The following is a 12,454-nucleotide window of genomic DNA, read 5'->3' as shown; positions in this document are numbered from 1 at the left end:
GACCAGTGGGGGTTGCGGTGGAGGAAGAAACTGCCAGTCTTATCAGAGTCCGCTTCTTTAAAGGGCCCCCACAGTCCTAGAACATCCGCAGACCCACCCACTCTGGGAATGACAGCCAGGGCAGCAGCTAGAGGGTGACCAGTCCGGTGCGGAAGTGGGAGAGGCGCCTGGAAAAGGGGCTAGTGCTGGGCTGGTGGCCTTGTTCCCTCTTGGACCCCTCCCCCACATACAGCGCCACAATGTGGTGAAACAGGTCACCCAGTACTGACAAATCCCTAAGGCTCCGCCCCTTACAACATAACAGGAGGGATAGTTCTACCTGGGATGAGGAGGCAAACAAGCACAGGAGTCTGTCAGAATGAGGAGATAGAGAAGTATGGCCCAAAAGGGGGAACAGATCAAGGTTCCAGTGGGAGAACTAAGTGACGAGGAGATAGCCAGCCTAACAGATAGACAACCTAACAGATGCAGAATTTAAAACACTGGTGATAAAGATGCTCACAGGCTTGGCCAGATATGCTTTAGTACGGCAAACGAATGAGAGAAGAAGTAAAGGCTATGTTAAATGAAACGAAGGAAAATGCACACAAAACCAATGGTGAAGGGAAGAAAACTGGGGTTCAAATCAATGATTTGGAACATAAGGAAGAAAAAAAATCGACCACTACATAATGAGGAAAGAAGAATTGAAAAAAATGAGGAAAACTTCCCAAGTTTTGCCAAGGAGATGGACATACAGGTCCAGGAAGCACAGAGGGTCCCAGGCGAGCTGGACCCAGAGGGGACCACAGGAGGACGCATTGTGACTGAGATGTCAAAGGTGAAAGATAAAGACAGAGTCCTGGGGGCAGCAAGAGAGGGGCGGAGAGTTGCCTACAGGGGGATGCCTATAGGACTAACAGCTGATTTCTCAGAGGACACTTTGCAGGCAGGAAGGGAATGGCACGCAGTATTCAATGTGATGACAGGCAACCTGCAACCAGGATTACTCTATCCAGCAAAGCTGTCATTTGGAATGGAAGGGCAGATGAAGTGATTCCCAGACAAGGTGAAGCTAAAGGAGCTCATCATCACCAACCCATTATTATATGAGATGTCAAAGGGACTTACTTAAGAGAAAGAAGATAAAAACTATGAACACTAAAATGACAACAAACTCACTACTATCAACATTAGTTTTTCAAAAATTTTTATCCCATCCCTTCTCTTCCTTTCTTGGAATTCAGTTATGCCTATATTACTACACTTGACTACAACTCATTGATATTTATTTTTTCCAGTTTTCCTTAGTCTTCTTTCAGATGATTTCTATTAAGTCTTTAAGTTTATTAATCTCTATTTCTGGTGTCTAATATGCTGATAATGTTATCCACATCATTTTTTTTCTCAGACATTATAATTTTTACCTCTAGATTTTATTTTATTATTTTTAATTCTAACCCAAGAATATGTTTCTAATTGTTAGAGAGAGAGATAAACATTGATCTGAGAAACATCAATTGGTTTTGCCTCCCATACTTGCCCTGACCAGGGATCGAACCTACAACATTTTGGTGTATGGAATGGTGCTCCAACCAACTGAGCCACCCAGCCAGGGCTCACTAGATGTTAGTTGTGATTTTTTTGTTTGTTTGCTGCATCTGATTTTGTTAAAAACCCATAACATAAATTTTTCCATTTTAACTAATTTATGTGTTAAAGATTTTCACATTGTTATAAGAGACTTTCTTAAAAATATTTAATATCTACTTAAAATACTCATTCTTATTTTTGTTGAACACATTTATACTGTTTAAACATTCTTGCCAACTACTTATATTGTCTCCGTCATTTCTGAGTCTTGATTTTCTTTTCATTTTAGATCATATTTTCTTGCTTCTTTACATATCTGGTAATTTTTAAATCAGGTGCCAAATATAATGAATTTAATTCTGTTCATTGCTGAAGTTTCTGGGTTTTTTTGGGAGGAAGGATGCAGCATACCACTTGTGACTAACTTGGTCCTTCTGAGGCTTACTTTTTGGTCTTGTTAGATTGGTCCACTACAGCCTTTAGTACAGAAATATTGATTTGGATATTTTGAGTATGTCAGCTATCTCCTGCATAGTATGTTGATTGTTCTCAATTAATGTTTCTATTTGATCGCTATCAACTTCAGCTGGTATACCCAACCAACTGTGGGGCATCGTCCAGCAAGAAATCTCCAGCACAGTATTTTGTAAACCACTTTTGATAAGTTTGATCAGTCATAGCACCATCTCCATACACTGCACAAATCTCTGTGTTTCAGTTGCATTTTTACCTTTCTTGAAATAATAAAGCATAATACACTGAAAATGTGTATTTTCTTCTATCTCCAATATTAAAATGGCTGCACAAAAATTCGCCAATTTTGATAAGCTTTTTTTAATGCATTCTGATATGACAACTATCACAGTAAAATCTAACAAAATTGTTTCAAACGAAGTTAAAGACAACTAAGCACTAGTAGAGCCATCTTAGGAACTTTTTTGGCCAACCCAATATCATCATGCAATCAAGGTAACAAACATATCTTCTGTAAAATTTCTTGTGTTCTCTTGCTTTTTTTGTTGTTGTAAAAACACTTAACCTGAGATTACCCTCTTAACAAATTTTTAAGTGCATAAGACTATATTGCTGACTATAGGCAGAATGTTGTTATGTTGTAGATCTCTAGAACTTATTCATCTTGCATAACTGAAACTTTATACCTATTTAACAACTCTCTATTTCCCCCACCCCCATGCTTTAGCAACCACCAATCTCTTTTCTGCTTATATAAGACTGACTATTTTAGATACCTCATATGGAAGAAATCATGCAATATTTGTCCTTCTGTGACTGATTTAGTTCACTTAGCATAATGTCTTTCAGGTCCATTCATGTTGTCACAAATGGTAAGATTTCCTTAATCTTTAAGTTTGAATAATATTTAATTGCACATATATGCTGCATTTTCTTTATCCACTTGTCTGTTGATAGACATTTGGGTTGTTTGCATATCTTGGTTATTGTGAATAATGCTGCAATAAACATGGGAGTGCAGGTATTGCTACAAGATCCAAATTTCAATTCTTTTGGATATATAATGAGGAATGGAATTCCTGGATCATGTGATTGTTATTTTAAAAAAAATTTGAGTAACCTTCATACTGTTTTCCATAGTGGCTGTACCATTTTACATGTACAAAGGTTCTAGTTTCCACACATCCTCACCAATACCTGTTAATTTCTTTCTTCTTTCTTTCCTTCTTTCTTTTTCTTTCTTTCTTTCTTTCCTTCCTTTCTTTCTTTTTTTTTTTATAATAGTCATTCTAACATGTATGAAGTGGTATCTCATTGTAGTTTTGATTTGCATTTCTTATCAGATTTGGCAATATGGAGGCTATTCATAGAAGAACATGTGAATCAAAGAGGAGGCATCAGAGATAGTCCTTGAGCTCTTTTGAGGACTTTTTCTGTGAAAGCAAGCAGTAAAATGGGCATAACTGACAGATATGGAGGGATATGGAGTAAATAAAAGTGGTGTTTTGTTTTTAAGATGAGTGCTATTAGAGCATTTTTCTACGCTAATAAGACTAACAAGCAGGGGAGAGATTGATGATGCGGGTAACATTTATTTCCAGCCTCTTTCCATGCCCTCTTCATACATCTCTGTATTTTTCTTCTCCCAATGTCAAAGGATTCACTGCTCTCCTGCTCCTGGCTTCCACCCACTTTCACTAAGGAAAATCACTTCTGCTGTTTTCCACTCCTCAATTTTGATAATCACAAAATTAGTCTGTTCTTGGTCCTCTTCTTAATATGTCTTATTCTTGGTTCATAGTAAAATTCAATAATAATTTAATAATTAAAATTCCTTTTCTCCACCTGATCTTACCCCTACCAAATGTGTGATCTCATTTAGGGAGATTAGATGGGTGAGATTTATGTGCCTGTTTTTATTTTGTCTTTTTAAATCTCAGAAACAGAGGGTTAAGTTGTTCAGAGTCATCATAGTGTATTGTCATTATGGTTCATATAAAGCACCTTCTGTGATGAACTTATCCTCTTTGATTTTCACAACCACTTTTACTCTCTATCCAAATTATATTATCTTTACAAGGTTCATTTCATTCTTTTTATATAAGGATTCAGTAGTCACTATTAACTGGGGCAGGAAACAGGATGGACCTTAACTAGACCTTAAGTAGATAAGATGTTTTCTTAATTACACGGTTTCCTTAATTTGATTTAAACAGGGTTTAGCACAACACCCCAAGCACGTAGGTGCTTATAAATATTAATAAGTATTAATGTGCAATGATAATAATGATGTAAAACTTCTATAGGCTTAATTCACATTCTTACAACACAGATGAAACTCATCAGAGCATTTGCGATCTTGCTTCTCAGCATATGTCGTCAATTTATCTCAAATAAACTCATAGCATTAAAAAAAAAATAAGAAACTGATTGAATTATTTTGACAGTTTTATATGCTTAATCAACATGTTGCATGTGGGATAAAAAAATATGGATCCTACAATTTAACTACAAACAACTATTACTTCCGCTATTATTAACTGATGTCCACCAATAACATTAAATAACCTACACAATAAAGAGCATCCACATCTAAGAAGAGCAATATATTGTTTTATACTTTTTCTATCTCACTTATTCAATAAAATTTTTGTCATGATAAAAAACATTATTGGTACTATAACTCACCCAGAAGTTGATTACTTAATGCAAAAAATGATTTTTAAGGTAGAGGAAAAAGTGTGTATCTTTCTGTAGATTCGGTCATATTTTGCAATATATTTTGCCATTTTCTTCCCAGAAGTGTGAAATTTCTAACAAGATGATGAAACATATTGAATTGAGAACCTCTAAAGGCAGAGACTAGTTTCCTTTTTTCTCCTGTATATATTTTTGTACTGTACATCTAAATCATCTAAATAGAGTCCAGACCTTATCTTCATATTGTTTCATAGAACTAATATATTTGTCTTTTTCTTGCATTTGTACTATTAGGTCTACAAGAGGTCTACATTATTTTTTAACTTTAAAAAAATATTCAATTTTGGAAAGTCTCTCCTACTAGATTTCAAACACACTGGGAGAAAGATCCTATTTGACTTCAGTAACAGTGTATTTTTCAGTAAAAAGTTCAATGTCTTGCTCATAAAGTTTAAATACAGGAATGAAAGCAATCTTTTCTTTCTGTATTTTATACTTGATTTATTATAACTTCAAAAAGCGTTAAACATAGAAATAGCTTCTGTGGACAAAAAGAGGCCACATACTAAACCTGACAAGCTCAGGGGAAGCCTGCATAGTGGGCTGTATAAACTCAAGATACTGAAAGCAACCACAAAGGAATTTTTATGTTCAGACAAAGCTGACTAAAAATGAGTCATGGCTGGCCATCAGGTCCTGGGCCTGTAGCTTTCTTGACAAAGGCCAATTTTTACCATAAATAAGCCTGTCTATTGTCTTTTTACATCTAAAATAACACACCCTGGAATGTTAGAGAATCTTCAAGACTCCTCAGGGTACACCCTTGCAGCATACCCCAAGACCACAGAACCTCTCATTGTTACCTTGTACCCATAATACCATCTCTGTGTTAATTCTACTATACCCACCAATGCAAAAGAAGAGTCACTGCATTTTACTCTTTATCCAATCTCAGAGATTTCCCTCTGACTTTGCTTTCTCCCACCTCTCTAATTACCACCAATGAACTTCATGTAACCCTCCTTATGTTTCTTCCTTTGATTTTAATATATAAAATAGGCTGTAAAATTGCCATTCTCTGGAACATTTTCTCAATCAGTTGAGATTTTGCTTCCGGGCAATCGTTGTCAGTATTGAAACTGGAAAAGCCAGTGTTCATGATGCCTGTCATCTACCAGACCCAATAAGCAGAGACAGGGATTGAATCTTTATGGGCACTTTATTCACATGGTCAGGGATCTGAGAAGACAGTGGGTTTGTACCCTAACAGACTGTCTTAAACTCCATTATAAATGGACCCTTTTTATAAGAAGAAAAGTGTAGGTAAGGGGTTTGGAATTCAGGGAAAAGGTTAATCAGATAAAAGCTGCAGCATTCTTTCATCTGTGTCTCTGGCGGTGGCCCTTGTTCCCTGGGCAGTGGTCTTCATGTTCTGGGCGGTGTCAGTGGTCATCTCACCCTGGAGTACAATGGCTCAGACACCATCTTGATTGCTTGCAGTCCTCCCGAGGCACAAAACTGGAACTGTTTCTGGTTTCCTGGAGTCAAGGTGGGTCATACCTCCAGTTCCTCAAACAATAGCTTTTTACATACATTGATTCCTAAACTTATTAGCTGTTACCTGAAACTAAAATTTTCCAACATTTGAGTTCCCCAGCATTATAGTTAAAACAAACTCATAAAAATTCTCTACGGGCTTGGCTGTTTCTTCTGTCAACACTGCCCTGCAAAAATTTATTTTTCATTTTTACTATTTGTGATCCCTAATAGGAATCAGCAGGAAAAACTCCCCAGGAAGACAGTAAAATATATAAAGAACTACAAAAAGAAAAAGGGATATGATCTTCTGTATTACCCTCACTTAAGACAAAAATTAAGCTGACATTTTCAGAGTAAAAATGTTAGGTATCTTGTGCTGCATATATTTAATGTTTATATTATAAAAAATACTAGTTTTATAATAGCAGGCAGTGTAAGTTTGAATCCTGGCTCTGCTGGTGCTTGTGATACCTTGGTCAAGATACCTAACACCGTTCTAAGTTTACTGTCTCTGTCTATAAAGGGTAATAACATCTCTCTCCACCAATGGTTGTTTAATTAAATAAAACGCATTAAGACTGACTTACACAGCATTGGACACTTGACAAACCTCGGTATGGCTCCTGCCATTATTAATAGTACGTTTAGTTAGTATCCCAGTGACTCGGTCAAAGCAATACACATAAACACGGATGAGAACGCAGTTTGATCTTATTCACAGGTTAGTATTAGGGAGGCATTTTAATAGTTGCACCCCTGCATATTAATTCCTTGAAAAACATTTTTGTTGATAATAATTTTAAAAATACAATTGTTGTCCATACCTACTTGCATATATTCAGTATTTTCTTATCTTACCACCTGTGGTTACCCAAGCGCAAAGTTAATATTTTAATTTGGTGCATTGTTTTATTCCAGGCTGCACGCTGAGCTCAGAGAAGACACTGCCAGGACTACCAGGCCAAACACAAACGCCGATTCCCTAACGCCCGGCGTTTTCATTGCGTGGCGTCATATAACCTTGTAGGCTGAGCGTCCTGAGAGAACAACGACAAGGAACAAACTCTCAAGATGTTATCACGTGGCCAAAAAAGAAAAAGAAAAAGAAAAAGGCGGGACTCTTGGTTCCCTGCGCACCGCTGGGCAGAGGGCGCAGAGAACGCTGCAGTACGACAGGGGTGGGGCCGAGGCCGTAAAGCAGCATCCGTGGACCAAGTGGGTTTGGAAGTGGCAAGGGCACCCGTGTAGTTTCCCGGCCGTGCAGGCCATGGCCGGTACCGTGCGGAAAGGTGGGGCCAGAGCTCTGGACTTGCTCCGGGCCCTACCCCGTGTGAGTCTGGCCAACTTAAAGCCGAGTCCAGGTTCGAGGAAACTGGTAAATGGCTGGTGGCGGTGCGGGGAAGCGCTGGGGGATGGGCGCCCTGAAAGCGGCCCTTCACTGATGATTGTGCTGGAGGACCCCTTTCCCGAAGGGTGTTGGGTTGAACGTAGGGCTGCCGAGCCCCTGTAATCCTTAATGGCAAAGAGGAGAATCTTCCCTCGTGGTCCTAATTATTAATAAGGTTTACATTTAAAAGCATAATGAAGTTAATTAGAGCGGAGGAGCGAAGTCGCAAAAACTACAAAATAATTACCTCATTCAAAAATTTAAAATGAGGTGCTTTTCCAATATATCTTTGTCTTCATGGGAAAGACTTGAATTGATTTGTTACCTTAGGTGTCTTGAAAATCAGTGGATACAGCTCTGAAAAGTTGGCATACTGTCATTTTTAAAAATACTTTGCTTTTGTGAGGTGACAGGAAATAAATTTTTTGTTGATTTTTAAATAAAAAAATGTAACAAATACATATTTACAACTGAAGTAAATTTCCTTGAATATACTGTATCATTATTTGTTGTGGATGTTTAGTTCTGGCTTTTTGTTTTCAATGCAAACTTCTCATAGAATTCTTGGCCCCCTCCCATCGTGTATTGTCTCCTTTGAAACAACTTGGAGTTTGGCTGCAAGAGTCAGTTACATCTTCAGAGGCAAAGATACTGATTTAGAGTGTGTAGGCATTAGAGCAGCTAGAACTGTCTGGGCACATGGTTTAAGCTAGTATGGGTCGGTTGGATGAATAAATGTCATAAAATATATACAGTGAAAAGGTAAAATACAGTTTTAAAAAAATGCATCTGTAGATCATAAAACTCCTTTTTTTTTGTAGGAGAGACGACGAAGAGGTCGGAGAAGAGGTAGAAAATGTGGCAGAGGCCATAAAGGAGAACGGCAGAGGGGAACCCGGCCCCGACTGGGCTTCGAGGGGGGCCAGACACCATTTTACATCCTAATCCCCAAATACGGGTTTAATGAAGGACACAGGTAAGGTTGCTTTTGCTTTTTAAAGTAAAAACCCCTATTTTTCACTGAGAATCACCTAAAAAATAGCTTGGTAGAAATTTAAATTCATTTTGAAACCAACTTTTGATACTGTTTCTCTGAACCATTTTTGGTAATGAAATTTAGCCTGGATTAGTAGAAAGAAAACCCCAGATATTGCACTCGGACCTGCAAAACGGAGATAATAATGCCTGCTCTCGTGGTTGTTCAAAGGCTTAGCAGGATATATATATATATAAATTTGGCCCATTGTGTCACCCAGTAATTAATACATAATTCAGATAATGGGTTAAATTTTTCACAAATTCATTTATTTGTGGAAATGAGTGAAATAAATGCTTAGAGAGGTAAATTACCTTTAGTGAAACAAAGGAAATATTGGTTTTGTTTTATTACCAGAAGGCAAGCAATTTAACATGTTTTTATTGTATTCAGGAGGGTTTTATTTTGTTAAATAAAACATGTAAATTGATGGAGGAAATCATAGGACAAAGCTTTGAGTTGATTTGGAGAACTTAACAGAAAGATAAGTTTGACTGAGTTTTTCAACTGTTACTTTCTTGTGTTGTAGCTTCAGACGCCAGTATCAGCCTTTGAGTCTCAACAGACTGCAGTACCTTATTGATTTGGGTCGAGTTGATCCCACTCAACCAATTGACTTAACCCAGCTTGTCAACGGAAGAGGTGTGACCATTCAGCCACTTAAAAGGCATTATGGTGTCCAGTTAGTAGAAGAGGTAAGTCTGGATTAGATTTTTTTTGTATTTACATAAAAGGCTATTTCTGATTTCCATATAATCATCACTTTGCTGTTTTTTATTTTTATCTCTTGAGTTGTTACAACCATTACATAGTAGTGATTGTATTATACTCAATTGTGGTTTAAGAAAGCCAGCATTCTTTCATTGAGGGGGTCTCTGTGCCATTGTCTGGGAATGCTCTTCTCCTGTGTATACTTTCACCTTGCTTGGTCACTGTTTTTGGTTCTCTTGTTTAAATGTCACCTTTTGACCTTCTTTTGGGAGGGAGCACTCACATCCCACCTCATCCTCCCCCCCCCGTCATACTTTGTTTGCCTTACCCTGCCCAAAGTATTTTTCTTTGAACATATGAACACCTGACATTTCTTACCAAGTAATGTTTCCTCACTGTCATGTAAGTTCTTTGAGTGCAAGTACTTTGATTCATTGCTATATTTTCAATATTGGCTCATGATAATCATTCAGCTAATATTTATGGAAGAAAGGAATAAATCAAATCCAATTCTAATTGTAGTAAAGAAATTTTCTAAAGCTCTAATAAGCTTGTCAGATTTTTTGTTCTTTGCTGGTTCCAGCCTACTTATCCCCCTCTTTAATTATCTCTCGGCCTCTTGCTTATTTAGGGATAAAGAACTTAAGTGCGGTTAAGAACAGACACTTGTGACTAATTTCCATGGCTTAGAATCCTAGCTTTGTGATCTTGGGCAAGTTACTTAACCTCTCTGCTTTGGTGTCCCCATCAATGATGTGGGTTTAGCAGTCGTTATGTAATTGTAGACTGTGATACAGTCTACAATTAATGAAGTGCTGGGAATGAGTAGTTATATTGGTGTCTACTGAATACATCAAATGAAAATACAGTCATCCCTGATTACAGGGAATGAAAATTGGTAAAACAAGATAATCTAAAAAAGGATAAAATAATTTGATATTGTTTGATACGATGTCAGGGCAGAGGTATTTAAAAGTAGGAATGACAAAAAAATAAAAATTAAAAAATAGGAATGACATTTTAGGCACTTTGGAGGGGAAAACACTGTAAAAAGGAAGCTTACCATAATTAATTTACTTTGATTCAAGCTATTTACTAACAGAATATGTTTTAACATTTTTATAGGGGGCTGACACCTTTAGGGCAAAAGTTAATATTGAAGTACAGTTGGCTTCAGAACTAGCCATTGCTGCAATTGAAAAAAATGGCGGTGTTGTTACTACAGCCTTCTATGATCCAAGAAGTTTAGGTAAGTTGTTCTGCAGTCATTTTCTTTTATTTCTTTGTCTCATACTTGACTGCCATGAGGATTTTAAAAGTCCTCACCGTTCAGACACCTTGGTTTTCTGTTTTAGCATTTCTTATTCATAGTGTAGCTATGGGGATCCATCTTTTTTTAGTACATTTCAGCCTATATGTCATAAAAGATTTAGTTTTTGATTTTAAACATGAGGCTTAAATACGATGTTATCTATATATAAGAAATTCATTATTCATTGGTAACTGAGAAGTAGCTTTGACTTTTGAGATGCAAACTTTTTATTTTTATTTTTTAAATTATTTATTTGTTTATTTATTTATTTTTTTTAGAGAGAGGGGAAAGGAGAAAGGGAGAGAAACATCACTGTGTGGTTGCCTCTCACTCGCACCCCCAACTGGGGACTTGACGTGCAACCTAGTCATGTGCCCTGACTGGGAATCAAACCGGCGACACTTGACTCGCAGGCCGACGCTCAATCCACAGAGCCACAATAGTCAGGGCCTGAGATGCAAACTTTTTAAAACGAAGCATTTCCCTTTGCTTACTTTAGACAGGCCTATTTAGGAAATTTCTTCAAATTAAGCTCTGACCTTGGTTGTATTCAAAAAATAATTAAAAGCAAATTATTATTAAAGAATATCATTATATGTAGCCAATATTTGCATCTATTTTTTTAAAATGTTTTTTCAGAAATTCTATGCAAACCTGTTCCATTCTTCCTGCGAGGACAACCCATTCCAAAAAGAATGCTTCCACCTGAAGCCCTGGTCCCATATTACACTGATGCAAAGAATCGTGGTTACTTGGCGGATCCTGCTAAATTTCCCGAAGCAAGACTTGAACTTGCCAAGAAGTATGGTTACATTTTACCGGATATCACTAAAGATGAACTCTTTAAAATGCTTAGTACTCGAAAGGATCCAAGGCAGATTTTCTTTGGTCTTGCCCCTGGGTGGGTGGTGAATATGGCAGATAAGAAAATCCTAAAACCTACAGATGAGAATCTTCTCAAGTATTATAGCTCTTGAATTCTCTCCCAAGAAAGCAGAATTGTAAGAGTACTGGATAAGGGAATGAAACATACGTATTTCTCATTGCGTTTTCTTAATTTGTAATTCTCCAGATGCCTTTTAAAAAATGTTTTTGGTGTAATCATATCTTTTTTCTTTATCTAAAATAAAAATAAAAATGCAGTAAGCAAGGACTGCATAGAGGAACTTAAACTGCGTGGGTTCTATCAAAGATACAAACTCCCTGGTGGTCTGCCAAAGGAAGGTTGTAATACTTGGAGAATATTTCTAGTTGATTTTTTTAATGATCTTTTCATCCAGGTTTTATTGATGCAAATCAGAATGAACATGTAAGTGGGATGGGATTGATTTGCAGGCCTGCTTGGCTCAAGGTTAGAACAGCTGTTAGTGAACTGGTGCCCTCTCTTAATCAGTAGCCTCAAGGAAGCGCTGCTACCCCAGCGTTAAGACGGTAAGCCTCCAACTCAAGGAGGTTAAGATGTAGAATGTGAGTTTAAAGTTAAGACTGGTGAATGGCTTCTAAGTAGTACGGTACTTGCCAACAAATTGGAACAGAAATTCCAAGTGAATTTTCTCAACGTTGATGCACAGACAATTCATGAACAAGTCACTTTTCTTGAAGAAAATGTTCTAATTCTTATTAATAATACATTTACTTATTTCATAGACATTGGAGACCTTTGTCTTTCAGTCATTTTAAATGATTTTGAAAATTGTTCAGTGAGTATATAAACCATAAAAAC

General features: G+C 37.1%; 1 protein-coding gene across 1 annotated transcript; it reads left to right on the top strand.

The window, feature by feature from the left end:
- The first annotated feature begins 7,458 nt into the window (after positions 1–7,458).
- Positions 7,459–11,903, top strand: MRPL15 (mitochondrial ribosomal protein L15). Its single transcript, XM_090282859.1, has 5 exons — positions 7,459–7,660; positions 8,494–8,648; positions 9,238–9,403; positions 10,545–10,668; positions 11,371–11,903. Exons 1-5 carry the CDS (start codon positions 7,553–7,555, stop codon positions 11,706–11,708), a joined length of 891 nt encoding a protein of 296 aa, XP_090138985.1. The 5' UTR covers positions 7,459–7,552; the 3' UTR covers positions 11,709–11,903.
- Positions 11,904–12,454: the final 551 nt, after the last annotated feature.

The sequence above is a fragment of the Furipterus horrens genome, unplaced genomic scaffold (genome assembly GCF_987537825.1).
Source record: "Furipterus horrens unplaced genomic scaffold, mFurHor1.1.pri manual_scaffold_7, whole genome shotgun sequence".
Classification (NCBI taxonomy): Eukaryota; Metazoa; Chordata; class Mammalia; order Chiroptera; family Furipteridae; genus Furipterus; species Furipterus horrens.
The sequence above is the reverse complement of the archived record's forward strand: the minus strand, read 5'-3'. Positions and strand labels throughout refer to the sequence as shown.

Excerpts from the sequence above, each read along its gene's own strand:
- MRPL15 (XM_090282859.1), top strand. The coding sequence starts at position 7,553 with ATGGCCGGTACCGTGCGGAAAGGTGGGGCCAGAGCTCTGGACTTGCTC. Across the intron at positions 7,661-8,493 it reads GTCCAGGTTCGAGGAAACTG|GAGAGACGACGAAGAGGTCG; the intron begins GTAAATGGCTGG and ends TTTTTTTTGTAG. Across the intron at positions 8,649-9,237 it reads GGGTTTAATGAAGGACACAG|CTTCAGACGCCAGTATCAGC; the intron begins GTAAGGTTGCTT and ends CTTGTGTTGTAG.